General features: G+C 34.2%; 3 protein-coding genes and 1 long non-coding RNA gene across 4 annotated transcripts; 3 read left to right on the top strand and 1 right to left on the bottom strand.

Annotated features, from left to right (window-relative positions):
• Positions 1-2,803: 2,803 nt before the first annotated feature.
• LOC105121054 (putative clathrin assembly protein At5g35200) lies at positions 2,804-8,824 on the top strand. Its single transcript, XM_011019539.1, has 16 exons — positions 2,804-2,987; positions 3,596-3,720; positions 3,833-3,902; positions 3,978-4,075; positions 5,085-5,226; positions 5,305-5,405; positions 5,676-5,759; positions 5,879-5,929; positions 6,035-6,100; positions 6,203-6,268; positions 6,373-6,453; positions 6,559-6,636; positions 7,107-7,256; positions 7,370-7,445; positions 7,721-7,833; positions 7,989-8,824. Exons 2-16 carry the CDS (start codon positions 3,622-3,624, stop codon positions 8,361-8,363), a joined length of 1,650 nt encoding a protein of 549 aa, XP_011017841.1. The 5' UTR covers positions 2,804-2,987; positions 3,596-3,621; the 3' UTR covers positions 8,364-8,824.
• Positions 4,084-5,043, top strand: LOC105121053 (uncharacterized). The gene is made up of 3 exons (XR_841472.1): positions 4,084-4,429; positions 4,520-4,596; positions 4,686-5,043. It is a non-coding gene; the product is annotated as an uncharacterized LOC105121053 (long non-coding RNA).
• A 1,825-nt stretch (positions 8,825-10,649) lies between the features above and the next one.
• On the top strand, positions 10,650-14,038 carry LOC105121052 (uncharacterized). Its single transcript, XM_011019538.1, has 3 exons — positions 10,650-11,246; positions 11,537-11,721; positions 13,274-14,038. The coding sequence occupies exons 1-3, from the start codon at positions 10,805-10,807 to the stop codon at positions 13,754-13,756; spliced, it is 1,110 nt and encodes a 369-aa protein (XP_011017840.1). The 5' UTR covers positions 10,650-10,804; the 3' UTR covers positions 13,757-14,038.
• An 896-nt stretch (positions 14,039-14,934) lies between these two features.
• Positions 14,935-25,266, bottom strand: LOC105121051 (uncharacterized). Its single transcript, XM_011019537.1, has 5 exons — positions 24,990-25,266; positions 24,181-24,775; positions 23,161-23,281; positions 16,661-16,720; positions 14,935-16,550 (listed from the first exon to the last, which is right to left on the bottom strand). The coding sequence occupies exons 2-5, from the start codon at positions 24,630-24,632 to the stop codon at positions 15,129-15,131; spliced, it is 2,055 nt and encodes a 684-aa protein (XP_011017839.1). The 5' UTR covers positions 24,633-24,775; positions 24,990-25,266; the 3' UTR covers positions 14,935-15,128.
• Between the last annotated feature and the right edge of the window lie 1,440 nt (positions 25,267-26,706).

Genomic DNA, 26,706 nt, shown 5'->3' with positions numbered 1-26,706 from the left:
AAATCTTATCTTAGAAAAAACCCAAATTATTATAAGAATATTATATCAATTTGTGTTCTTTAAAACAAGAAGGCCAACTAGGATGGACCGCCAAGCATGAAAGTGGGTGCAGACACCAAAAGTGAAAGCAGAAATTAACCGGACAAAAGCTGTCCTGTCATGTCCCAGTGAATAATTCAAATCATGGGTAGATCTGTTCTGTGTGTAAACTCTTTATGTTTTTTTACCCCCTTTTTTTCTCTCACTTCCATTTCTATTTGATTGAAGGCTCACCGTCCTTGTGCGACAAGGGTGGCAGCCACATTAGAATCACTGCAGCAATGCTGGCTGCTCATACAGCTGTGTTCCTAGTGGCACCAACTGCGACGGTGATTTTCTAACAGCTTTACCTACCACGTCGTCCAAGCTGTATTACCTATTAGTCTATTACTTTGTGTTTTATATGTTAGACATGGCATCTATAATATGATTTCATACACATTTTAGATAGCATAATACAAGTTCTTATGAGATATTTGATGTGCTTTTTAATAGAATACCTTTTTTTAATTAGAATATATTTCCTATGAATGAAAATAATTATTTTTCAGTTTGTTTATCACTCATTTATTTTTAATTTGGTAGAGTAGAACTTGATCAAGTGTAGTAAATGAATCTTCCACGCCAGGGCTTGAGTGTTTTAGCGTGTGGTGATGACTTTTATTTTTTGGTGCAATTTAAGAATGCATTGCACTTAAAAAAAATTAAATTGATGTTTTGAGATGATTTTAATGTGATAATATCAAAAATAAAAATAAAAATAAAATATAAAAAATATCTTAATATATTTTTAAGTACAAAACACTTATGAAAAGCGCACAACACCGTAATACCAAACGTATATTTAATTTAATTTAGAATTTAAATCTTAAATTAAAGCAAAAAAAGTAAGAAATTAATCCTCAAATAATCACGTCGATGTAGAAACAAAGAAAAAAAATATATAAGCAAGCTTGGATTCCAAATTCAAATAAAATTTAAATTATAAAAAAATAACAAACTGAAAATGAGATTTAATTTAAAGAAAACAAAACTTAATTTGGTTCTCTCATGCATCATGATTCTTATTTTTGAGATGGTAGTGTCAAGATGTTAGGGAAAATTCAAATATGATGCCTTTAACCTTTAGCTGGCCAACACTATTATAATCATAAACCTCTCTTGTTTTTAACCCAACTTTCCCTTTCACCTCTTGCTGTTCTAGTTCTTGGACAAGAAATTCTCGCCATGGAGTAATCCTAAAGCTACATGCTAAGATATAAGCATCAATATTATAGGTTTGAATTCTCACACATACTACATTATTTTAATTTGTGGTAGAGTACATTGATGGCTTACATTTTAAGAAATGATCAACTTCTATTACCTCTCTTGTCTCTCTTCTTGTATAGATTGCAAGGAAGTTGTTTTTTTTTTTTTTCCTTTTCTTTTCCTTATTTAATTAAGGACCCATGTGTTGGCTTAGGCTAGCGTTACTATTGCTAGATTCAGAAGTTCAATTTTTGGTTATTTTACTCTCACATGTAGATGGAACAAATGTTTATTATTAGAGGCAACATGATTATCTGATTGTTTATCTTTATATTTTAAAAGTTTTTTAGAAAAAAAATATTTTTTATTTTTTATTTTAAATTAATTTTTTTTATTTTTAGATTATTTTAATATGCTGATGTTAAGAATAATTTTTTAAAAATTAAAAAAATTATTTTAATGCAATTATGAGCAAAAACCAGTTGAACAATTAATCTTTCATGTTTGGGTTTATTTGTTACTATCATTTAGTGATGATAATTTAAATGAATAATTTTTTTTAATAATTAACTTAATATATTGAGAATGAATAAGACTTGTATATTATCATACATAATTCAAAATCTAATCTATTCTATTCTAATATATATATATATATATATATATATATATATATAACCTAATCCGTGGTGTAATAAATATTTGATATTTTCTTACATTATAAAATATATAGGGAGGAATATTAAAATTCACCGAATCTTAAATGAATTGAAAAGACCTTTTTTTATATACCAAATCCGTCGGGCACTTGTATTTCTATCACAAACGCTGACTCTTGAATAGTTGCATATCTATCCAATATTGATTTTATAAATTTATTAAGTAATATCAATTTTACTAAAATATTTATTTCTAAAATCTTTTCCCCCAAAAATTAACATTAATTTTAGCAATAAATCCTCTCATTCAATGCATAAAATCTATCACAAAATCATTGAAAAACAATTATCAGTGACATAATCCGACTCTTTTGCCTTCTTACTTTGTGATACTTAAACAATTTAATGAACAGTTTATAATTTAACTAAGAAATTAATCAGCTAGAATCTAGCAAAGCCCAGATAATTAATGCCACTTAATCCATCTCTTAATATTATACAATATTTTTTTATATAAAAAAATCTCAACGTTGTAATTGGTTTTTTTTTCATAAAACAATTTATCATTCACAAAATCCTCACTTGGTAATTAATAAATGCATTATATCTTCAAGAAAATAATAAATTCTTAAAAATAGACAGAAAAAAGGCAGGATTTTTACCACCTGATTTGCACAGGCAGAGGCTATTTTTAGCAAGGGGGACAGACAGTGCCACAGTGGCAGTCCATCTTCTTACAAAGCCGTATTACTGACACAGAGATAAACACAGAAACTAACCTACCCTACGAACAGATGGAGACAGTATTATTTATAATTGTGTAAAATAGCATATAATAATAATATTAAAAATAAAAATAATATTAAAGACGCCGACGACCCAACAAAACTCGAGGAGCTCGTATAGACATACACCATCACAGCTAAAAACTTTCATAGTTCTCTGTCGAACGGAGATAGGAAGACTTTTCTTCCTCATCTTTTTCACTTCTTCTTCTTTGCCCCCTCATCTCTCTCTCTCTCTGATATTCAGGTTCAGGTAGGGGATTGTTACTAGCTCTTTTGTTCTTGTAATCCCTTTGGGTTGTTTTGAATTTTGATGATGTTATAGTATGTATTCTTGAATTTCGCAAACGTTGCTTTTCTTTGATTTTTTCTTGGTTTGGTTAGATCTTTGGGTGATGATGAGTCAAATGGTGTCTTCGTTTTCTTCTTTAGCTAAGCATGGATGTTGTTGGTGTTAGTAGATATTGTCTTTAATGTTTTCTTGTACATCTGGCTTTGGTTTCTTGATCTATTTTTGGTTCTTGTCATTGAATTTGGTGAATTTCATAGCTTTTTAGTTTTCATGATTATTTCTTGTTCTTTCTTTCTTTCTCTTTTGTGTTTTTGATTATGTGGGGTTTTGATGGTGGTGTTGATTTAGATTTTTTTGTTTTGATAATTAGTTAATGTTGCTGATATTATGTTGTCACTGATGGAAGCTTTATCTTTTATATATCTGGATCTAACTAAATTCATTTAATTGTAAGCTTATGAAAGTCAATTGAGGGTCTGAAATTATGATCAGATTCATTTATGTAAATTAATGCTTATTGAATTAGAGAGTTAGTGTGAATAGAGTTGACTCGATGGGTTTGTTTGTAGAATTCTGTAATTGAGAGGGAGAGAGAATGTCAGGAGGTGGAACCCAGAACAGTTTGAGGAGAGCACTTGGTGCCCTCAAGGACACTACCACTGTTTCATTGGCCAAAGTCAATAGTGATTACAAGGTATTTTACTAGTTTAAAACAATGTTGAAGTTGTTGTTGTTGTTGTGGTTGTTTGAAGTTGGGTTTTGTGTTAAAGCATTGATCATTTTGGTTGGATGGTTTGGTTTTTCAGGAATTGGATATTGCTATAGTTAAGGCCACAAATCACTACGAACGACCTGCAAAGGAAAGACACATTAGAGGTAGATCCAAGACTCTCCTTCTCTTCTATTGATGGATGTGGAGCTTATGTGCTCTCTATTTGTTTCTCTATGCAGCTATTTTTGCTGCCGTTTCAGCTACTAGACCTCGGGCTGATGTTGCATATTGCATCCATGCTCTTGCGCGGCGTTTATCGAGGACACATAACTGGGCGGTATGTGCATCAGCATCACTTGAAATCTTATGTGACTAGATAGCTCTGAATACAGAGGCTTGAAGTGATTTTACTATTCTGTCAATCTAAATTCATGCCTTGCCGGAATTCTGTTTGCACTGGAATTCAATTAGGTGACAGTAATGCATAAAATGCTGCTTAGGAACACTAACCCTCTGGGATGTATCACCTTATTGAGGACATGACTAAAGACACTTGATGTATCATGTAGCTTTATAGTTCATACCTTAGAAAATCTGATGAACATATGAACTTCAACCTGACGGAATAATATACATCTCTGTAGTCTTTGTTGGTCAGTGCATTTATGTTTATGAAATAGTTTATATTGCAGCACCATGTTTTCGTAGTCTTCTGCTTTGCCATTTTCAAAATGAAGGAAGCAGCAAAAAATAATTTGTCACTTTGAACATTATATTGCAGCACCATGTTTTCGTAGTCTTCTGCTTTGCCATTTTCAAAATGAAGGAAGCAGCAAAAAATAATTTGTCACTTTGAACATTATATTGCAGCACCATGTTTTCGTAGTCTTCTGCTTTGCCATTTTCAAAATGAAGGAAGCAGCAAAAAATAATTTGTCACTTTGAACAAATGAGTGAAAGTTTCTTCATAAGCAAGTTAAACTTATGGACAGGATTGACTGAAATTTCCCGTACCTGCCTTTACAGCCATTTAGATCTGAAACAGAAAAATATAAATGAAGTTTACACTAGTGAAAGTTAAGCACGTCATGTCAAGGTGGCTGTAGTTCATTTTCCTATATTTATGAATCCCGTGTTTCATTTCATGGAAAGCAGTTATCATGATTCATGGATAACTCATCCATGGTACTTTCCGAAGTTGATGCGTTGAGTGATTTGATGTCCATATTATTGATGCATGCATATGTGTATTTCTTATCTGTCCATTTTTTTCTCCTGCAATTTGTTTGACTTGCTGCTAGCATTTTTTTCTCCTGCAATTTGTTTGACTTTCTGCTAGTTTTTAGGTTGCCTTGAAAACTTTAATCGTTATTCATCGGGCTTTGAGAGAAGTGGACCAGACGTTCCACGAGGAGATCATTAATTATGGAAGAAGCCGAAGCCATATGCTTAACATGGCCCATTTCAAAGATGATTCCAGTCCAAATGGTATCTTTTTTCTTCTTGGTGAAGTGATTATTCTGGTTAAAACTTTGTTTATGATGATTATTGTTATGTGTTGAACAGCATGGGATTATTCTGCCTGGGTTCGCACCTATGCCTTATTTTTGGAGGAGAGGTTGGAATGCTTTCGCTTGTTGAAGTATGATGTTGAGATGGATCGACCTGTGAGAACTTGTCTTTTTACCGTGACCCATCCTGGCTCTCAATTTACTCAGGATTTTTTAATTGAAATCCTTGTTACAGTTCATTATTTCAACCATTTCATTACACTAAATACTATTATGTGGACTTTACCACATCTAAGCAATCACATATATAAATTTGATTTTTTCTTTTATTTAGGTATAATTATTTTTTTGGTTTTACAAAACCTAAGCATTGACATTTGTGCTAGATGTTCTCAAGAGAAATTCATTGATAAATCTTTTATACAGCGGACCAAAGATCTGGACACAGTTGAAATACTGGAGCAACTGCCAGCTTTGCAACAGCTTCTTTTCCGCATTCTTGGTTGTCAGGTAAGTGATCTTCTCAACTCAATGCACAGATATAATTGTTTCTTGATTTAGGATACAGTTATTCATGAGTGCTTTTTTTTTTTTAACATGGGCAAACAATTTTGTACCTTTTTGTGCAGCCACAAGGGGCAGCAGCCAATAACTTTGTCATTCAGTTGGCACTCCAATTGGTGAGTGGACTTTTATAAATCATGCATATTCTTTGCATAGCTGATTTGGTATGCAGGGGGTATTTACACGTTCTTGATTATGCTTTTTGTCATCCACGATAATAGGTGGCTTCTGAGAGCATTAGAGTTTATCAAGCTATAAATGATGCTACTGCCAATTTGGTTGACAAGGTAAGTGGCCATATTTTTTTGTCCAATCATTTTTTGTTCTTCACATCAGAAGCTAGGCTATTCAGAAAATTAGGTACTCACAATACCATTTACGGATGACAGTTTTTCGAGATGCAGCGCCCTGATGCTGCAAAGGCTCTGGAAATTTATAGAAGGGCTTGTCAGCAGGTAATATCATCTGAATGCTGTGCAAATGACAGTTTAACAATCTCTTAGGGTAGCTGTTATATATGTATTCCATAGGTGTACTCTTAACTTTCAGCGTATTTCAGGCAGAGAGACTTTCAGAATTTTACGAGATATGTAAAAGCATGTATATTGGGCGTGGAGAAAAGTTTATAAAGATCGAGCAGGTCTGCATTCATGTTTGTGGCGTCTTTTGGGAACATATGTTTTTCTGGATTTTTCTCTGTTATCTATGTTGATTAATTCTTTTTTTTTTTTTTTTGATAATGAAGCCTCCTTTATCATTCCTACAAACCATGGAAGAGTATGTGCGAGATGCTCCAAGGGTGACAACAGCTCTGAAGGATCAGGTACAGAAATGCTCTCTGCGTAATGGATTTGTGTTGGAGGGAAGAACATGGCAGTGAAAGGACACCATTTATCATTTATGTCGAGAATTAGCTTATTGCTGTGGGAAAGAAATTGCTATCAATTGGTTAACTGACAATGGAGTGAATTTCCCTGAAGGATTATCTACCACTATTATAATTTGCCATGCATGCGATGTTACTGAAGAATCCCACATGCCAAGGCATGCTATAAAACTCTATCAAATCTATATTCACATGAATCAGGCGTAAAAAAATAATGCATATGTTTCTGAATTGAATGTGTTAGATTTTTAATGTTTCCACTCTCTGTAATGGTTTGTAAATTTCTTATTTTTCCCTTCTAATTAGTAATATCTAATACTTGTACACCTTTCATTAGTGTTTTATGCTATGTTTTTGTCTTGATCTTGCAATAATTATTATTGACAATGTAATCTTCAACTTTGCAGTTCGTTGATAATAAAATTGCTGCCCCTAAGGAAATCTTAGCCATAGAGTACAAGAAGGAACCAGAAGTAAAGGAGGAACAGCCACCTTCACCACCTCCACCTGAACCAGTAAAGGTGGAAGAGCCTGTTGCTCAACCACCTGATTTGTTGGTAAGTTCATAGCCTTTGTTTCATTTAATTTGGATGTAGCATTTCTTGCTGAGAAGATTCTGAACATTTTTTCGGTTCCCTTATGAGCTGCCTTTTCCTTCCTTTTTGTCTAGGGGTTGGATGATCCTGTTCCAGTTGCTTCAGAGCTAGATGAGAAGAATGCCCTGGCTCTTGCAATTGTTCCAGTTGGTAGGTTTTTTATGATGGTCGAATCTTACTTTCTGTTGGATTATGGCTCAAAAGTTTTCAGAACTCATTTTAAAAGCTAAATCAACATGTATAGCTTCTGTTCTGAGACACATGAAATTTGACATTATGGAAGGCAAACCCTCCAACCAAATCCTCAGACCATTAAAACTTAGAATGAAGACCATGGTGGTAGGAATTATTGGATCAAGTCTCTTTGCAGTAGTTTGCTGGCAATTGTGAATCAGAGTAAGTTTTACTGTTTTCTATTATTGCAGCTGAACAACAAAGTGCCCCTGTCCCAACACATGCAAATGGAACTACAGGCTGGGAGCTGGCGCTTGTCACGGCTCCTAGTTCAAATGAAAGTACCACTGCTGCTAGCAAACTGGTAACAATTCTACCATTTGTTTCCTGTATGCAGTTGATGTCTCACTAAATAATACCAATTTGTCAACTTCTATAAACTGGATTGTTCATATGTGCATGATATGTGGTAGTTTTCTGGTTATATGCTGACTTTTATTACTTGTGTTGATACCGAAGGCTGGAGGGCTTGATAAACTTACATTAGACAGCCTCTATGATGATGCAATTAGAAGGAGCAATCAGCCTGTGAGCTACAATCCCTGGGAGCCAGTCCCTGTGGCTAATCCCATGATGCAAACAGCCGTACATGATCCTTTCTTTGCATCCAACACAGTTGCTGCACCACATTCAGTGCAAATGTCCCAAATGGCCAGCCAACAGCAAGCTTTCATGTTGCAGCAGCAGCAGCAGCAGCAGATGATGATGATGATGATGATGGGCCAGCAACAACAGCAACCTTCAAATCATTTTGGAAACACTTATGGAAGCAGTGTCCACCCCTATGGCTCAGGTATGCCGCCTGTTCAAGCATACAATCCATATTCGGGCTGAATTTAGACGATTTACACAGAACATTCTTTTTATGGAAACACGCAAAAGAATAAAACAAGGGAGATCAGTACGTTTTCGCTTTTTAGATTTGGAATGCTTGAAGACTCGATAGTTGTGTACCATATGTTGTGCAGTAGTCAGTCAGAATGAGATTCTTCTTTAATAACTTGTGAGACAAAGGGCTGTTGAGTAGTGGTTATTTGCGGTGAAGGTTAGTAATAATGTTTTCCAGACTACTACAGCCTTTTCAACCTGCTTCGTTGCCGTTGATGCTTAAGCGGGTATTTCATACCTTGTTATAGATGATAGGAATGAAATGTAATCTCTGTGATTATTACCACATTTATGTAAAAAGAAAAGAAAAAACTAGGTTTGATTTGTCACGGATTTCATTGGCTCTTGTAATAATACTCGACTGTTCTCAGTCATCTCTTATCTGTCCCACAGTTTCTTCTCTGCAATTTTGAACTTGTCAAGCCGTAGAACTTTGGAGTCTATCTTGCTGTGTTGACAAATCCAAAGCTTTCCCTAGTCTTTATGTATGTATTATTACATCAACGAAGGAACTTATCCATATTTGTCAGGTGAGGTACCAGGTGAAAAAGAGATTCAAAGTCCTTACATGTAAAAACTAAGGTTGGTTTAAGTACTTCAATGGTCATAGATAATGTCTGAAATTATTGTGTCATGGTTGGTTGATAGAAGACGGAACTTTGCTGGCAAGAGTCGGTCCATGAGTAATTTCGTCGTCCCTCTGGCTCTGTGAGCAAGGTGGCTCAATTTATGTTTGAAAATGAAATGAAAATGGCAGTGATGTTGGCATGGTATGGTGCAATAAAGACTGAAATGGCACATCCATACATGGGCCTAAACTGTCTCTGTGAGCAAGGTGGCTCAATTTATGTTTGAAAATGAAATGAAAATGGCAGTGATGTTGGCATGGTATGGTGCAATAAAGGCTGAAATGGCACATCCCTACATGGGCCTAAAAAAACAGCCTGTTCTTTTTGTTTGCCCGGTCGAATAATTGCTGCCCATGAATGAATACAAGAGAAAAGCTGAAAATTCAATTTATCAATTCATGTGTGGTGGTGGATTCTTCTAGCGAGCCAACAATCTCTTAGGAGAAAACTGACCTATCCATTGAGAGGTTGCAAATTGCGAGTCTTGTATTCATGGGATATGTGATTAAGAGATCTGTAGACAAACAGACTTGTTGAAGTCATTAAGGGATATGTAAACAGTAAGTTGGATTAGTTATCTCGACTTCTGATCAATTTGTTTTTGTGTTTTTTTTTTCAATATTTAAGGTAAAAAGATATGGAAAAATTGAATAGTAAAAAAAAAATCATTCAATTAGAATTTTTGAATTAAGTTCCACCAGCTTTCTATAAAAGATGCATATTATTAAATCTAACCCGACAATTTAATTCATTGATCTATTAATCCAAGATTTTGTCCGCTTAAATTTTATGTTGAAATATATTGAGAATTGATCCAATCAAAATTAATTAACTTAATAAGTTAATCTAGTAAAATTCAGGTGAAATTTAATTTTTATTTTAAACAATATTATTTTAGATTAATCTCGATTAATTTAAACTAATTCATGACCCCATTCAGTTTTTATAGCGATTGTTATTAGTTTTCCCCTAATGCTATATGTCTAAATTTTTTTCTGCAGTTATTTTTTAAAAAAGCTTCTACTTCTTATGTACACTTCAAGATGAAATTGCTTTCGATGTCCAATTATTTTAATCTCACAATATATATTATTTAAACATCATAACAAATATTTCCAATTTACAGAAGAAATTTAAGATTCTTATAATATGATGCTTCTTTACCTTAAAATTAAGTTTTTTTACTTTCTAAATCTTAAATCAACCATCCATACTTAAAATTATTCATTAAAAATGACAATAAATTTTTATAATCTTTCTTCTAATCGTAGTTATTATATGATTTGGTGTCAGGTATAATTATAGATTTTATATATTTATTTGGATTAATTTATATTAATAATTTTTTTATAAGAAAATGCATTACAATTAAAATGATATGTTATGAGTGTTTTTTTAAATGAATTAATTATTATTATTAAATAACAAGTTAATCCACCGTCCAATCAATTCTAAACCACACGATTTCAAAGAGTCAAAAAATAATTAATAAAAAGAGCCATGATAGATTGAAAAATGAGTCAGTTAAGTCCAATTTAATTAAGATTAGTGATTAATTAATTCCACAACTCTTAACTCCAGGTAAAAATCTTGTAATCATTACCCAATGAATACTAATCACGAAATCAGATAGCGAAAGCAAAACTACTAGAAAGAACCACCAACTCATCAAGACAGCTTCACCCTTCAACTCAAATGCTCTGTCTCTAACAACATTAAAAAAAAAAAACAAAAAACAAAAACAAAAACAAAAAGATCATGTCTTGGCTTTTCAATTCGCTGCAATCCAACGATCCGGATTCACCACCACCGCACCCTCCTTCTCCGTCAGTTCAAGACGACTTGTTGGTCATCAGTGATTCTATCGGCCGTCAATTACGTGGCGTTGCTAACTTCCTTGCTCCGCCTCCACCTCCACCGCCGTCCAATACCCAAGCAGCGAAACCACAACCGTTCGATTCTTCTTCTCAATCATCACAAGCTCTCCTTGGGATTCGCAACGATCTCGCTGAAATCGGTGACAGTTTAAAATCTGGTCTCTCTAAATTCACTTCCAATTTCTTGCAATTTAAAGATATTAACAGTAAGAACAGTGACGGTGACGACGTGGCGGGGATTAATGAGGAAGTGATTGGATTTGTTAAGGAGATTTCTTTGAGACCTGAATGCTGGATTGATTTTCCTTTACCACTCCAAAACGGTAATTTATTTCCTTGTTTTTTTTATAAAAAAACAGTAGTGAATATTTGTTATTATTTTTTAATTACGAAGTAAACAAAATTGTACATGAAAGGAAAAAAAAATGATGTATTTATTATAGATTTTAATATTTTATAGGAATCTTGCCCTTTTGAATTTGCGTAAAATTTGATGCATTTATTATAGATTTTATACGAATTGCAGGATTTTGAATTGCGAAAATCGTTTATTATATGTGAAGGATACTTTAATTTTGGGTGAAGATGAATTAGGATTTTTTGTATCTTGCAGATTTTATAATGACTGATGCTCAAAGAGAACATGTGTTGAATATTGAACATTTTGTTCCTAGTTTGGCACAACTTAGAAATAATCTTCGGAGTGAAATGGGGGATGGCCGATTTTGGATGGTTTATTTTATATTGTTGATTCCAAGATTGAATGAACATGATTTTGAGGTTCTATCGACTCCCCAGGTAACATTTCTATGTTGATATGATATATGTTTTGTTCATTTTATGTACAAGTTCGTTTTTCCTGTGGCATTAAGTCCTTGAAACAATAAAAAAAGTGTATTTTTCAGGTCAATTTAGTTGCAATAGTAGTGAAATTATAATGAGGGTTTTGTTATTATTTTTGTTCTAGCCAAAGGGTTCTTTGTGATACTAGTTTTGCTGCTTTATGGTTTTTCTCAACCGAGCATGGTCTGAGTGTATGTTAAAGCTTCTGGTGAGCATAGGTAGATATTGTATTAGTAGATAACACATTGTGCACCATTTTGAAGTGCAATTATTTCGAGCCACAGTGCTGGTGAAACCAGAATTGGTGTCTGTTACTTCTGTACTTGTTGTTGAGCAGAGGTCGAAGGGGTAGTATACACTGCTATTTTTTGTTGCATTATTAATCTCATCCCTTAAATTTACTGGCAATGTGACATGTCTCAGGGAAGGGGAGGCTTTGGTTGATCTTCTAGTGGTAGGCATCTAGCAAGCTTAAGCAAATAATATACCAGTTAGTAAAACATTTTGCATAGCTGCAATTTACATGCCATTACTTTGGAGGTTAATTGGTTTCTGATATTTTGTGTGTAAAAAATTGATCTCCTTGCTGTTAAAAAGTTTTGAGAAGGTGACTCAGTTTTGTCATTTGATGGGATCATAATCTGTTATAACTTGCTGTGAGCTGTCTTTTCTTACTTGGATTTTCTTTTATGTTCTAGTAAAGTTGCATTCAAAATTGTAGCATTCAATCTACTCATCTAGGTGCTTGAGGAATTATTATCCTCTTCAATCTTGACATTGAAAACCGGAACTGAAAGATGTGAGGATGATGGCACTTGCATGCTTTTTAGTTCTCATCTTGGATGAGGGGTGGGAAAGGGATGGTTATTTTTTAACAGTTCTGCGAATATGCAGAATGAAACGTGGCTGTGACTAACTGGTAATCATGCTCTTTTATACATCAAAACTCACCCCTGGGAATACAAAAGTGTAAGGTCTTCAAATTTTAGTAATATATGTACACTTAATTTTTCCCTTCTCGAAAACAAATCAGCAAACCATCGCTGCACTTTTCGATGAAATTGATGTAATATAATTTGACAGTAGAGCAAAGTGTTTCATCTGAATTTGGTTTGAAGTTCTGAGGTTTAAGACATCTGAGATATTGGAAAAATGATCTTGTTAATCCTAAGTGACCTATTGTGCAGTGGTAGTTATATGTTTCAAGTGATAAGGACTGTTGATTCAGTTTTTATTGATTTTTCAAAGGAAATTTTGGAGACGGAATCTTCAAATATCTCTTAATTGGGAATTAACGGACTATTGCTTGGTTTTTTCATGTGATAACATGTCCTGCATGAAACTTGAGACTCATTTCTTACCTTTTTGTCACTTGATATACTAAAACTTTATTATCCCAGTAATGATCGCAGTTTAGAGCAGGATGCAGCAGACCTTTGTTTGCAGTGACATTTGTATTTCATTCTTCTTACCATGTAATCTCACATCAACTGTCGGCTTGTTGCAGATTGTTGAAACAAGAAATTTACTTTTACAGAAGCTGCAAAACAAGAGGAATGTTAAGGTGGAAAGCTCCAAGTATTTGAAGAGTGGTACACTAGGAGAGATCACAACATCTCAAGATGAGATCACTGAGATTGCGGACGCTACTGAAGGCTTAAAAATTAATGAACAGAATTCTAGACAGTTTTCAAAAGAGAAAATTGACAATAGCACTTCAATGGATAACCAGAAAAAGCTTGAAGATGAACAGGATGTGTCATTCAGTGATCTAGAGGATGATGATAGTGATTTTTCAATAAGATTATCAGCTTCTAGGAAGGCACGGAGCATTAGGGCTCCTTCACCCAGTGGATCCAGTGATTGGATCCAACTGAATGAAGGTTCTGACACTCAGGGTGGTCCACCTAAGGCAAGGCAGTCATTTTCTCGTGATAAAGATTCGGATGCTGAGTATAGTGACTGGCATAAAGTTGATGAATATGATTAGCCTGTTTGATAGCTGATTTATTGTAAAGTTTCTACATTTTTCCTCTTACCTGTGGTTTCTGCACTCGCAGAATTCCACCTGTTACATAAGTTTCGTCATTTTTTCTTCCTCCCTCTGGTGTCTATACTTATGGAGTCCAACCTGTTACATAAATGTCTTTGTTCTTAATTGATATTCAAGTAATTATAAGTGCGTCTTATTCTAATGTATTATTATGCTATTCTATATGCCTGAGTGAAGAACTGGAATTTTCTAGGTCATAACTTGAGTGGATTTTCTCAACCATCTTATTGAACATTTGTTGCGTTATTTGATTCAAACCATTTAGGATTTGTGTGCATAATCTCTAATATGAGAGAAGTGCATGCATAAACCTAAGACTTCTGATTGTGATTAATATCGTGTTAATGACAAGAGATCAACTTGTAATCAATCTTATCGTATTAGGTTGCACGGAATGAATGGAATTTCTGGTGGGATATAAATTCTGGGTTGTGGAAGATCTCCAGTTCGGATCAGCAAAAGAGTAATCAAAGCATTGAAATCAACTTCCTCGTGCATTTCCTCAAATAATCATGCATGCAATTAACTTTGCGAGGTTCAAAGCTCGACAGCAGTTGACTACACAAAACACAACTCTTTTTTGGGTCACAGTCACAGCAGTGACCAGTGATGGTGGTGAATGTTAAGACAGTGAGATCATATAACAAAGACTCTCTCTCTCTCTCCCCAGACATGAATACGGAGAGCATGTTTGGTATTGTTGTAGGGATTATTTTTAAAGTTTTTCCTGCTATATCACACCAATTTGACGATTTGAACATTGTTCGGGCACTATTTATGAAGCTTGAATAAATCCTGGGGTTTTTGGCTACTTAAATCAGCTCAATCATGTTTTTCATTTCATATTTGGCAACACGGCGAAATTATATCATAAATGCTAATAGGAAATCTCTTTACTACCAAGTAATTAATTTGAAGCCACCTGTAGCATGCATGAGTTGGGGGCATTTTGCAGCATATTTTATGGCCCAACAAGTTACTAAATAGAAACCCTACTGCATAACCAATTGCCTGCTGGAACAACTGCATTGCTCAGGATGGTCAAAGAGTGACCTTAAACTGGATCCCTGAGATGTCAAGGACTTGCTTCATTTTGAGGAATGCTTGCTAACATCTTAAGAACCAAAAACAACTTGATTGGTAGATGATAAAACTGAACTTTCCACGAATAACTCTGAATACTCACTTGCCGATTATATACAGGTTCACACGTCTATCAAAGCAGCATTTCTTCAGTGTTTCTGTCTATCTGAAGATGGATATGTACAGTGTTTTAACTTACTCCCTAGTCCACAACACTAATGAACCATCAAGACCTCCGGTGATTCCAACTACCATGGTGGACTGGAAGCTTGGCATCAAATGGGTCACGAGGTGGTCTTGAAAGAGGAAGAGGGTTAGGATTGAGTACTGTCAATGAATTTGGACCATGCAGTGTATGACTGGAGAGACTTGGCTGTGTCGGTCTCCCATTATGACTCATCAGCTGATGAAATGCACTGATGCCTGCCTGGGGAGTAAACGGAGCATAGGCTGATTTTGGTGAAGAAGAGAGCAGGTTATTAGGACAGCCAGGAGGAAGTCTTTCAAAAATCAAGTTTCGTACTTTAGAGTAGGTGGAAGTTGTTGATGGCCTGGTTGTATCAGAAACATGTTGCCTGAGAAGCTCAACATCTGGTGGGCTCCATTCAGGCATGTCATCATCATCATCAAAAAGTTTTTTCAAGGGGCGAGCTGAAGTAGAGGTAACAGGCATCCGCTTTTCTTCTAAATTAGGCAGGAGAACGTTCATACCATCTACACAAATTTTCCTCTGCGCGGGCATCTTCAAAAGGGTATCCAAAGGAAGCCTGGGAGGATTGAAATCTCTTAATTCCCTTCGATTGGAAACCAGCATTGACTGTACAGTTGGTGTTATTTGGGGCAATGACTCGAGGATTTTCTTAAGTTCTTCAGTTGGTAATTTGTTGTCAGCAATTACCCCATGCAACGGCTTGCTTGTTGGAGTTTGTAAAATACCACAAGCAGTTCCAAAATCAAATTCTGGAAGATCATCATCATATGGGGCACGCAGTGGCTTTTTTGCGATGTCAGTTGACAACAGTGAATCATGTTTACGAAGTTCTGATGTTTTAGGTTTCTCTTCTGAGTTATTCATAACAAGTGGCCCAACTTGCAATAACTTTCCCAGAGCAGGCAAATAAGAGGCAGAGTCATGAGTTGAAGAAGTTTGAAGTCCGTTCAACATGGATGGTGAATTGCTGAGAATCGTAGGTGTCAGCAAGAGATTATTGATGGTGGAAGAAGTGATAGGCAGTTCAGTCTGTACTTGTTTAGTCTCAATATCCTTGTGCTCAACATTGTTATTTTCATCACTATCATGAGTTGTGCAATCTGTTCTTGATCCAGCTTGGATGCAACAAGACAAAGCTTTATGATCTACCCTTTCAACTGAAGAGTCTGAAGGTGACTTGAGAGGCTGTTCAGACAAGGAACCGTGCTTTCTCCCAGATTTCTCAAGAACAGAACTTGAAGATGCTTGATTTCTTCGCCATACAACACAGCCAATCAATGAGTCTTGGTTATCTTCAACAGCAGCCATTCCCTTGAAGAACCCATGTTTAGCAAGTATTGTGATTATGCTATCACTGCGAGGACACACATACAGATCAATACCCTGAGAGACCTGTACAAACCCAACCCTCTTCCCCTTCTTGTATCCTTTTGCAACCTGTACGTGTGGACGAGAGCATGAGAAGACCAATTGATAAAAAACTCTTCTAATGCATTAAACACTTTATACCATAACATTAATATTCTCTTTATTTTAGACCCACTAACCTCCTTCATGCCTGCCAGTCCAGATTTAGACAACCCTTCTTTACAGCGAAGTGAGATTACCTGAAGATGAATGCATGCAGTTGTCAGTTTTTTCATTTGAAACAAATACATGCTACTTTCAACAATTATAAATGGGCTGGGGATTGCGCATTTTAAACTCAGTTTACACTTATCAGGTCTGAAATCACTTTATACGTCAACAAGCATGATTTTCATTGCACAAGCTGTTTGATTTTTTTTTTTCTCTGAAGCAGACTACAAATTTTTTTGCATCTCTGCCTAGTCAGTTTGCAAAATAAGCAGTTGTCCTACCACATTACAGTTTCTCAGAAGTCCAGAGTGGAGGCTTCAGACTCTCCTTGCTGAACTAGAACACGTATTGAACTTGTAAGTACAACTGTAAATGATCTGAATTTTCAGTTTCTATTCTCATTTATACATACTAAGATCATACATGGTTGTGTGCTGGGGATTGATTAGCAGTAATTCTATATGTTTGCCATTTCGTGCTCCTGTCTCATGACGGCAGCAAGCCATTCTCACACCTATCAGTCAACCTGCATCTATATTTTCTGGAAGCTATCCCGGACCCATAGATTCCCCATGCTCCCCACACTCCCTCATTTCTTCTTTTTGATCTTTGAATTTTCAATCCAGTGGTACTGTAGGGTTCCCATCAACAAGGATCCAGTGTAAGGCCAGTCATCATAACTAACAAAAGCAGTCCCCAAACCTAAACATCCCAAGATATCCAGACTAAACCAATACTCTTCAAAATCATCCAGAAGTTTACAATCTCTAAAAATTTGGACAGTTGTTATTAGCATATTTAATCCATACACCAACAACTTCATGATCAGGTTCAGGTTTATCAGTAGTTTTTTTTTTTTTCATGAATAATAATCTTTATAAAACACCTCAATTTTTGTTTAGCATTTCAGGGACATTCAATAGCTTAAACTAACTATTTGACATTTGATTCACCGTGGGTTAACTAATTTTTTTCAATAAAAAAAATTTAATATACAGGTTTTTTCAATCTATTTTTGGATATAAAAAATTTTTCAATCATAAATCAAATGCTTATATAAACATCCAATTAATTAAATCGATATCAATCATAAATCAAATGCTTATATAAACATTCAATTAATTAAATCGATATTTGATCAAGAAATAACTAAGATTAAGATATTTAAATTGGCAACATGATCATGTATTCAATCGTATTTAATAACTCTGTTTCTTAAAATCAATGTTTTATTCAATTAAACATTATTTGTACCAATAAAAAGTAAGAAAAAACATCGTTAATGAAAGTAAATTGAGAAAAACTATGAAGTTTAATTATAAAACAACCCTATGTTAATGTTGAATGTCAAAACTAAAAATAAAAATAAAAATAAAAACCACTCTAATGCTAAAAAATAAAATCAGGAAAAAAATTATCAATTTAAAAAAACTAAGATAATCTGAATAAATTTTCTAAACATGAGTTAATTTCTAAAACTTGTAACTCATAAAATCTTAAGCTTATACTAATTTAATTTTTAAGGTTGAAAAAAAATTAAAAAAAAAATTTTTAAAGTAAAAAATATAACAATATTAAAATAAAGATCAAGTTTGATAGGAAAAAAATGTAAAATGAAATTATATAAAAAAATCAATTTTAAATATTATCTCAAACAAAAAAAATAACAATAAAAAAAAGAACCAAATTCAAAAGATAAAAAAATTAAAAGGGGAAGAAATTGAAAAAAAAAATTAATTTTATAAATTATTTTAAAAAACAAATATTAATAAAAAAACACGAATCAAATCCAAGAGGAATAAAAATTGAAAGGCTTTTTTGAAACTTTGAAAGTGTAGGAATGAAAATTGAGGATGAGAGAGAGAATAAGAAAGAAAAAAAAAAGATTATTGACACCAAACTAAACAGTCTTTGATCACACGTGTCACCTTTTAAAGGAAGCGACACCAAGACAATTCAAACACTACTGCAAAGGCGATGTATGACCACCGAATAGCCTTTAATGAGCTGACGCATGCAATACCCTCGTGAACAACTTTTTTGTAATAATATTTGTATATATTAAATTACATAACTACCCCTAAACCAATCTGATAATTACAACAAAAAAAAAACCCAAGTGTATATACCGAAATGCCCCTAAACATAAACTATGAAAAATCCACTTCCAAGGGCATGCAAATCATCTTACTATTCATTAAAAATGAAAAGTACAAAAAACACTCTTAAATGCAAGCTTTAAATTTTTTTTGAATCCAATTATATATAAGTCCTTTTATTGTGCATTAAAAAAATAATAATTGAACCCTTCAAATTATGGAATGACAAATTAACCATTGTGAAATTACTGATTTACCCCAATAAAATGGTTTCTTGGTTTTTTTTAAGGGAAAAATAGGTATTTCATCCCAAAGTTTGAAAGTACCATCTATTTTCTTCGTTTTTTGTTTTCACTTTGATCTCCTATCTTTCAATATCACCCTTCCCTAACAAATTAGCCTAAATTGGACTACAATTTGATCCAATAAGAGCTAAATAAAAAGGAAAAGGAAAAGGAACAGAAAAATAAACACTTGAACCGTGAGTCCACAGTGCCTTATGAAGGGATCACGATGCAATTTTCACAATGAATCCCCAACACCTTTTAGTATTTCTTACAGGATTTGGTAGTAACATGCCCGCATTTATAAACAAGTTGATGTGGATTTTCCTCCTTTGTTTTTTTGGTTATCATAAGTGCACAAGCTTTTGGCGTGTAGTACCATGTTAATAAGTATCATTTTACAGTTCTTTATATTCCCCCCTCTTTTGGGACAAATCTGATACTGTTAATATTTACATAGCATATAATATATTTGATACAATCCATATTACTAATCAATTTTAGTCAAAACCAGTTTTGACCCAAGAGATTTGGGCCACATTTAACATGAAATGTGATACTCTAATATTCAATAGTTTATAGTGTCTAGGTATAGATGAGGAAAAGTTAGCTCAAATTGTAGTATTTGGGTTTAGTGTGATATTTTTAGACCAAAAGTCATGATTGCCAAGCTTTTAGCCATTGACTTGAAACCGGTAAAAGTTCAATCAGTGATTTGGTGCCTTTCTTTTAGGTATCGTTTCTACATCCGTTGGTTTTGCAGTGTGACAACCCTTCACCAAATATTCTATAGGCTTCTTTAGAAACAAAATATCTGGAATCTAGAAAAGCAATTTTGGTGGGATTTAAGAATATTACCTGGAAATTCTGAAGAATGCCCTTATTTTCTTTCATTTTGTTTTTCGTTTCTTTTTTGGATCAAGGAAATTGCTACTATTTTCAATTTCTTTATTTAAACTCCATTAATTTTTGTTCGCTCCCAACAATGGAATCAGAATTCCGAGGGAGTTTGACAACATTGATCTGAGCTACGTTTTACCTACATGCTACTTGTCAGACCTTTTGTTTTCTTTTATGACTTTTAACTCAGATTTTAGTATTTTAATTGCTATTTTATAAATTTCAATTTTCAATTATTGATTTTGACTCTCAAATACGTGAAGGCCATCTGTAACTTTCCAAAGTGAGCCTGGAATTAGTAACTTTTCTTTGTCTTAATCCATATAAAATAGTTGATTCCTCATTACCCAGAAGCAGGTGGTCAAAGTTGCCAAATCTCAACGATGTTTTAACAAGTCGTTGCATAAATCTGCCCATTTCACTTTGTGGGTGTGTTTCCCTGGGCATCCATGTTGCCACCCAAAGCTTACTGTGTAGTTGCAAACTCTGCATTTGGGCTACAAGAGAAGTGTTTTTTCCCCATGCAAAAGAGCAGTGTTTTTTACTAGGCAACTTTCAAACCCAGAATTTACCTCAGTCCCATCTAAATGCCAAGGGAACAAGAGAAAGGCATAGCCTAACATAGAATAATGTCAAAATGTCCTGAATTATTTAATCTCTGTAAATTAATTTGTTCTAAAATATCAATTCAATCCTTCATCACTGCCTTCTTGGTGCAGAGCATGAACCTTCAGATAATTCTAATTAGTATTCAGCAATTATATAACTTAGAACAACAAGGTAAGATAACGCCTCAAGTAAAACCAGAGGACATGCAGAAGATTGTGTAGGAAATGGTTATGGTCATGCAATCAGAAAGGCAGATAATATAGCGATAGATAGCGACAAATAACAGATGTCTCTAATGAATGGCATGTATAGTTATGAATTGATTCAACAATATGTTAGGACAGCAAGAAACATAAGATTGTCTCTAATGTGTCCGAGTTCACCCAAAACAAAGGAAGATTTTTCAGAGTTTTCATCCAAAGTTTCCAAAAAAGGAGATAAAACTTTGGTAGAGCTATTAAAGTATTCCGATTTGAACCAAACTCAAGTCTTCATCAAGCTTTACCACGATGCAACATGTCTGTTGCTATACCAATAAGGACCTCACAGTCTTAACTCTCAAATGCTCACCAGTAAGGGTAACCAATGATATTTCTCCCAATAAACTCCCTGCTCTCTAACTGCACTAATCACTCTCTCCACTAAGTAGCTAATATCTGTTTCAAAATATACAGGAATATATATATATATAAGGCACATATGTCCAGGCCTCTTGGTGTCTTTTCTTAGAAATGAACAATCAACGAATCCACAAGACCCATAAGAAATTCAGTATTTGGTTAATAAATTCTCTTCATTTACAATATGGTTAGGTTTGGTGGCATTTTGACATTGTAATGTAGAGTACCTATCATCTCTCTTTCCATCATTTCCATGAAACCATGCAGTTGGCGAACCAAAGCATGAGATACACCAACGTCATCATTGTTTATGTATCTTGTTGCACCTTGAATAAAACATTTGAATGTTGTAGCAATAGGTTCATCCTTCATTTAGTCGATGCCTGTAGAAATCTTTTCCTTTCTTTCTTTTTCATTTTTTGGTTCTTAATCTCTCCAAAATATGACTTATTGAACTAAAGAAAAGATGTGTCACACTGCTCATGTTTCTACCAACTAGTTTACATTTAAGCAGCTAAAGGATGCAATCTGCCGGACAAGGGGGCCTGTTTGGCAGTGCACTTGCCTAAAAAGTTAGTGGTGAAGATTTTTTAAGGGTTGTACATATTAGGAAAAAGGATTACTTTCTTAATAACTTCTTTGTGCTTCCTCTTATTGGAGTCAGTGAAGGTATCTAGGAATTCCTCCACTGTCTCTTAACCTTAAAGTACATTTGAATTGTAGCAGAACAGCTAGTAAAGTCTTTCATCTGTTAGGAAGTGCGTCTAAACACTGTTAGTTTTTAGGATTAGGTGGGAGATGATGATAGTTGTGTAGTAGTGCAATTGAAAAAGGTAATTAGTTGGTGATGGACAGACCATGGGAAAGAAGTATGAAATTAATTGTTAGAATAAGAACTAGTTCGAGTTTCATGTAGCATTGACACCTTGGTTTTGGCTTATTCCATACAAGTACCTGACACATGTGGTTGCCTCACTCGTCATTATGAACCCATGTATCTGACACAACATTTAATAAATTTGCAAGACATACACTTTTAGAAGTGAAACTTAAGATCTTGTTTTACTTTTTTCCAAAAAAATGAAAAGAAACCATGGCTAGTGTGGTGTATAGGACCAGACATGAAGTCCTCGCAAGAAAAGAACCAGGAGAACTAGCAAATGAAAAAGAAAATTGAGTTCAAGTGTTGCAAGGCAGTACCAAAGTTCCTACAAGTCAAGTTCAAGGTATTACTCAACTAGAAGCATAAAGGAAAATGCACAGGGAAGAGTGTTCAAAGTATAATTGTCATGCATGGATCAGTTACATGACAAGAATAAAATTGAAGGACTTGAAATGGTCCGGACATCTTATCAGAGAGGCAACATGCTGGAAGACAAAAAATAAATAAATATATGAAAAGAGGCATGCTGGTGGAGTTTGATATGAACTGACTAGCTTATTTTGAGAAGCAGAGGAAAAAGGTTCTTTCATGTTTTCTTCTCCGTTCACATAGCTTACGTAGCTTCACTCTCTTTCTGTTTTTTATGTATAACACAGCTCATATAGTTATTTTATGGTTTTCCTTGTTTAGACTTTTCATTTTGCTTGTTAAATATTTTCACAACCAAATGCATCATCTCCAGCATTTCCAGGTTTTCTTTTCTTCCTATAACATTATCAAGAAAAAAGCAACCTAAGATGATACTCAAATAAAGACTAAAACTTATGGCATTAGAAATTATTTCCCACCATTATGAAACGGCTCAACTTGTGCAATTATTCTTCCAAAATAACAGATAGCAAGCACTAAAAAGACTTTAATCAACTAGGTAAATGAAACCCTCTATAAGGCCACTTGTAATCATGCCATGTAGATATTCACTTAAAACATCACTTATATAAGCAGAATAGTTAATAAAGTTGTAAAATCTAGTTGTCTATTCAATAATGACATGTAGAGAAAATGGTATCTTACCATCAACCCTCGATTGCGTGATCGAGGAAGATCTTGAACATATTTTTCAAATGCCTCTAGTCTAACTTTGCCTTTGACTTCTAGAAATTCAGACCACTTGAGATCAGGCATCTTCTCACCACTACATAAGAAAATCATTATGGTGGAGGTGAACAACAAGGATTTTTCACAATTCTGTCCTTCACATATTTAGAGTGTGAGTGCCCAAGCAACTGATAAGATTCTACACAAAATTAGGTTGAAAAGAAGTACTAAATAATGAAAGCACTGTCTTACTTTGATACCAAGTTTATAAAGTGGGAAGAAAACAAGCTGCCAGTATGAAGTTTGAAATGGTCAGTAAAGATTAGATAGGAATTGATAGTGAGGAAAAACAATCAGCGTCAATGTATGTTAAAAAGAAAAAGGGTTCAGAGTGGAAACATTGCTAAAGGTCAGTGTCTCTCTCCCTCTCTCTCTCTCTTGTCTGTTTCTTCCTTCCCTTCTGAAGACTATAGAAGGGATATTTCTAATGGCATAGGAGTGTATTTTTTTTCTAAACAAAGCACCTCGCTAAAGAACAGCTGTAGTAAAATCAATGAGCAGTCAAGAGCACAGTGGAAATTTCTTTTTTTTTCTCACGAGTTTTCTGTTTCATTGCATGGAAGCTTGGAATATGGAGTTACAAATCACTATGGAGATTGAATGTCCAAATGTGATTGCAATTATTGCTACTAAAGCTGATATGAAATAGCAGAATGTAGTGATGTGTATAAAGCACATGGTAATGGCATTCATCACCTCTATGCCTTTATGTCAGGGGTTTTGGGACGAGTGGTTTTGGCGGTGTGAAGCATTGTAATCCTTACAACTGGGAAACAACAAACAAAGATGGCACATAGAATACATGCACAGACACGATTCATTACAAAATACAAAATGGTGCGTGCAAAAAAAAAAATTAAAATTCATCTTCATGGAAAAAACTGACCAACTAATTGAACAATCCGTAGTAGAATTATAGTAAGTAGTGAAGAAAACCTTTGAAAGAAGGCAACAAGGGACACAGTTACAGAGGAATTTAACTGAAGGGATCCATCCCAGAGCTTCTCAGCAACTATTGAAGCTAACTTCCCAACACGTGACTTAATTTCATCAACCGGTGATCCATTTCTCCGAGGACCTTCAACCACGACATTAACATAACTATCACCGGTTTTAGGACTCATATCCACCAAAGAATGTCCTGATTTTCCAACAACCACTCCTGTTTCCTTCCCAGTTGTCACATCCCCATCCCCATGAACCCGATTCCTTTCTCCAAAATTATCTTGGCAGCCACCAGCCAAAGAGCCGCCACCAGCACATCGAACATTACGCTGAAATGGCCTATTGTTTTCGATACATCCTGTGCCACGCTCCAGCTTTCTCTTTCTCAACAAGCCAGTCACATTATTATCATTATTCCCTTCAAATTCGACAGGCTGCAACATTTTTCTCTTCTTCACACAAGTGTTCAAAAACCCTTCAAAAAGGAGACCTTATCCCAACCTCAACCCTCAGTAACCCTTAACTTAAAAAGAAAAAAAAATCCCTAACAACCTTGAAAACTCTGACATCTCGCCATTACAAAAACCTAATCCAAAACAACAAACTCAATCAATGCCCGATCAAACATAAATCCCTAAATAAATCAAAAAATAAAATTAATATAAACAAAAATCACAATTTAGAAGTGTAAACATAAATTAATTAATAAAAAAAATATTTTATACTTATACATTAAAAAAGCACGTAGAAATTGCTTCTTCTTTTTTTTTCTTTCTAAATTATGGTTTAGAAGTGTTTACCTCCTCAAGTATTGAAATCGGTAGTCTGAGACAGTGCCATACAATTTAGGATTACTGTTGGGAGCTTTATTTATTATTTTTAAATTATTAGGCTTTGTCAGTCAGTGGATAAGAGGCGGAGGAGGAGGAGGATCGTTGGTGCTGGTGCGGTCAGCTCAATCTAACCAACTGGAGTCTAAAACGTGTCATGTGTGTATTCAAGATATTCTGCCATGGAACCGACACGTCGCCTTTCGTAAGGGATATGCTGCTAGAGTTGCGGACATTTCCTCTCTTTTAGGCTCTCAGCTAGACGATGGCGTTTCTTCCAGTGTTATAAAACCTGCTCGCCCGACTCGCGGGTCAATTCGGTATCTTGTTGATTTAGAGCATGGACCGGCCATAATTTACTTCATACCAGTCTTTAAACCAACACTTTGAAAGAACTGTCCAGTCTTTAAACCAACACTTTGAAAGAACTATGTCTTTTTTTTCTATTTTTTTGTTTTTAATTTTTTTTAAATATATAGCTTGGATTAATATGATGATAATACACGTATAAGCTTAACTCTCGAATTGAATCTTATAACTATAATTTCTTGCCTGCTCAATGATGCTTTGGATTTTCTTTTAGTCATGAAAGTTCTGAATTTGGATTGAAATTATTGTTGAGTAGTTTTATAGTGCTTAAAGAAGTAACATTCTATTAGTTATTTTCCTAAACTCGCTTATAAAATATAAATACAGAAATACAAACAATTAAGAGAGATAAGTCATAATTAAAGATGTTTTTATCACTTTCAATGAATCATAAATTTTATTTTATTTTATTTTATATGTTTCTTTATTCAAATTGAGCCTAGAAAGTGATTAATAGTATGCTACACTAATAACTCCATCAGCACCATAATATTTTTTATTATTGTTTGATTTGATTTTTTTATTTTTTTAATAAAAATGAATCAACATATAAATTTACAGAAATAAATTAAATAATTAATGATATTCTAAAATCCAAAGAGCCTGAAAACAAAGTTTTTTTAGTTGGATAATTAGACTTAATTCTTGTAATTTCATCCATTTTCCTTAGCTAGGATGAATAAGTGGCTTTATAGCTTTATGTCAAATACTTGTAAACGATTCTTTTTAATAAATTAAAGAATTCTCAAAAGCTCAAATAAATATATTTATAAAAAGATAATACTATAATATTTTAAATAAAAAAACTCTGTAAATAATACATAAAGAATGAAAAAATTATAAACTTTTCATCTAAATAGTTTAAAGGATATTTACAATTTATAAATCTTGTTATTTTGTTTGAATGGAAGAGTTGAAGAATTATTTTTTTTATATAATATTAATAAAAAATAAATATTTTTTATACATATATTAATAAAATATAAATATGTTTTATATAAATATTAATGAGATAAAAATGTGTAGCTAATAAGAGAAAGGTGCACATTGAGTAAAATCCCAGCAAAAAAAAAACATTGGGCTCGATAAAAAATCATTAAGCAAATAAATGTTGGGTCTGGACCATAAAGTAAGGCCGAAGCATGTATTTTATAACTGGGCCCGTGAGCACTGGCAAATGCCTAATGCCTGGGTTCAGGCGAGCTGCCCCAGCCCACAAGCATCAAGCACAAGCCAACCGCCTGGGCTCAAAAGTGGTGCCTAGGACGCAGGGTGCAGGGTAGGTGCAAGGAGCTGGGCGCTAGAGACACACACTTAT

This window comes from Populus euphratica, unplaced genomic scaffold (genome assembly GCF_000495115.2).
Source record: "Populus euphratica unplaced genomic scaffold, PopEup_1.0 scaffold31.1, whole genome shotgun sequence".
NCBI lineage: Eukaryota > Viridiplantae > Streptophyta > Magnoliopsida > Malpighiales > Salicaceae > Populus > Populus euphratica.
This window is presented reverse-complemented; position numbering and strand designations above follow the sequence as displayed.

What these genes read in the sequence shown, in the direction of transcription:
- LOC105121051 (XM_011019537.1), bottom strand. Translation starts at nt 24,632, where the DNA reads ATGTTGCAGCCTGTCGAATTTGAAGGGAATAATGATAATAATGTGACT. An exon ending in CTTGTTGCCTTCTTTCAAAG is followed by an intron (nt 23,282 to 24,180) that starts GTTTTCTTCACT and finishes TTTCTTATGTAG; the next exon opens with TGGTGAGAAGATGCCTGATC. An exon ending in GACTGGCAGGCATGAAGGAG is followed by an intron (nt 16,551 to 16,660) that starts GTTAGTGGGTCT and finishes CCACACGTACAG; the next exon opens with GTTGCAAAAGGATACAAGAA.
- LOC105121054 (XM_011019539.1), top strand. Translation starts at nt 3,622, where the DNA reads ATGTCAGGAGGTGGAACCCAGAACAGTTTGAGGAGAGCACTTGGTGCC. An exon ending in CGAGGACACATAACTGGGCG is followed by an intron (nt 4,076 to 5,084) that starts GTATGTGCATCA and finishes GCTAGTTTTTAG; the next exon opens with GTTGCCTTGAAAACTTTAAT. An exon ending in ATGTTGAGATGGATCGACCT is followed by an intron (nt 5,406 to 5,675) that starts GTGAGAACTTGT and finishes TCTTTTATACAG; the next exon opens with CGGACCAAAGATCTGGACAC.
- LOC105121052 (XM_011019538.1), top strand. Translation starts at nt 10,805, where the DNA reads ATGTCTTGGCTTTTCAATTCGCTGCAATCCAACGATCCGGATTCACCA. An exon ending in TCCTTTACCACTCCAAAACG is followed by an intron (nt 11,247 to 11,536) that starts GTAATTTATTTC and finishes TGTATCTTGCAG; the next exon opens with ATTTTATAATGACTGATGCT. An exon ending in AGGTTCTATCGACTCCCCAG is followed by an intron (nt 11,722 to 13,273) that starts GTAACATTTCTA and finishes GGCTTGTTGCAG; the next exon opens with ATTGTTGAAACAAGAAATTT.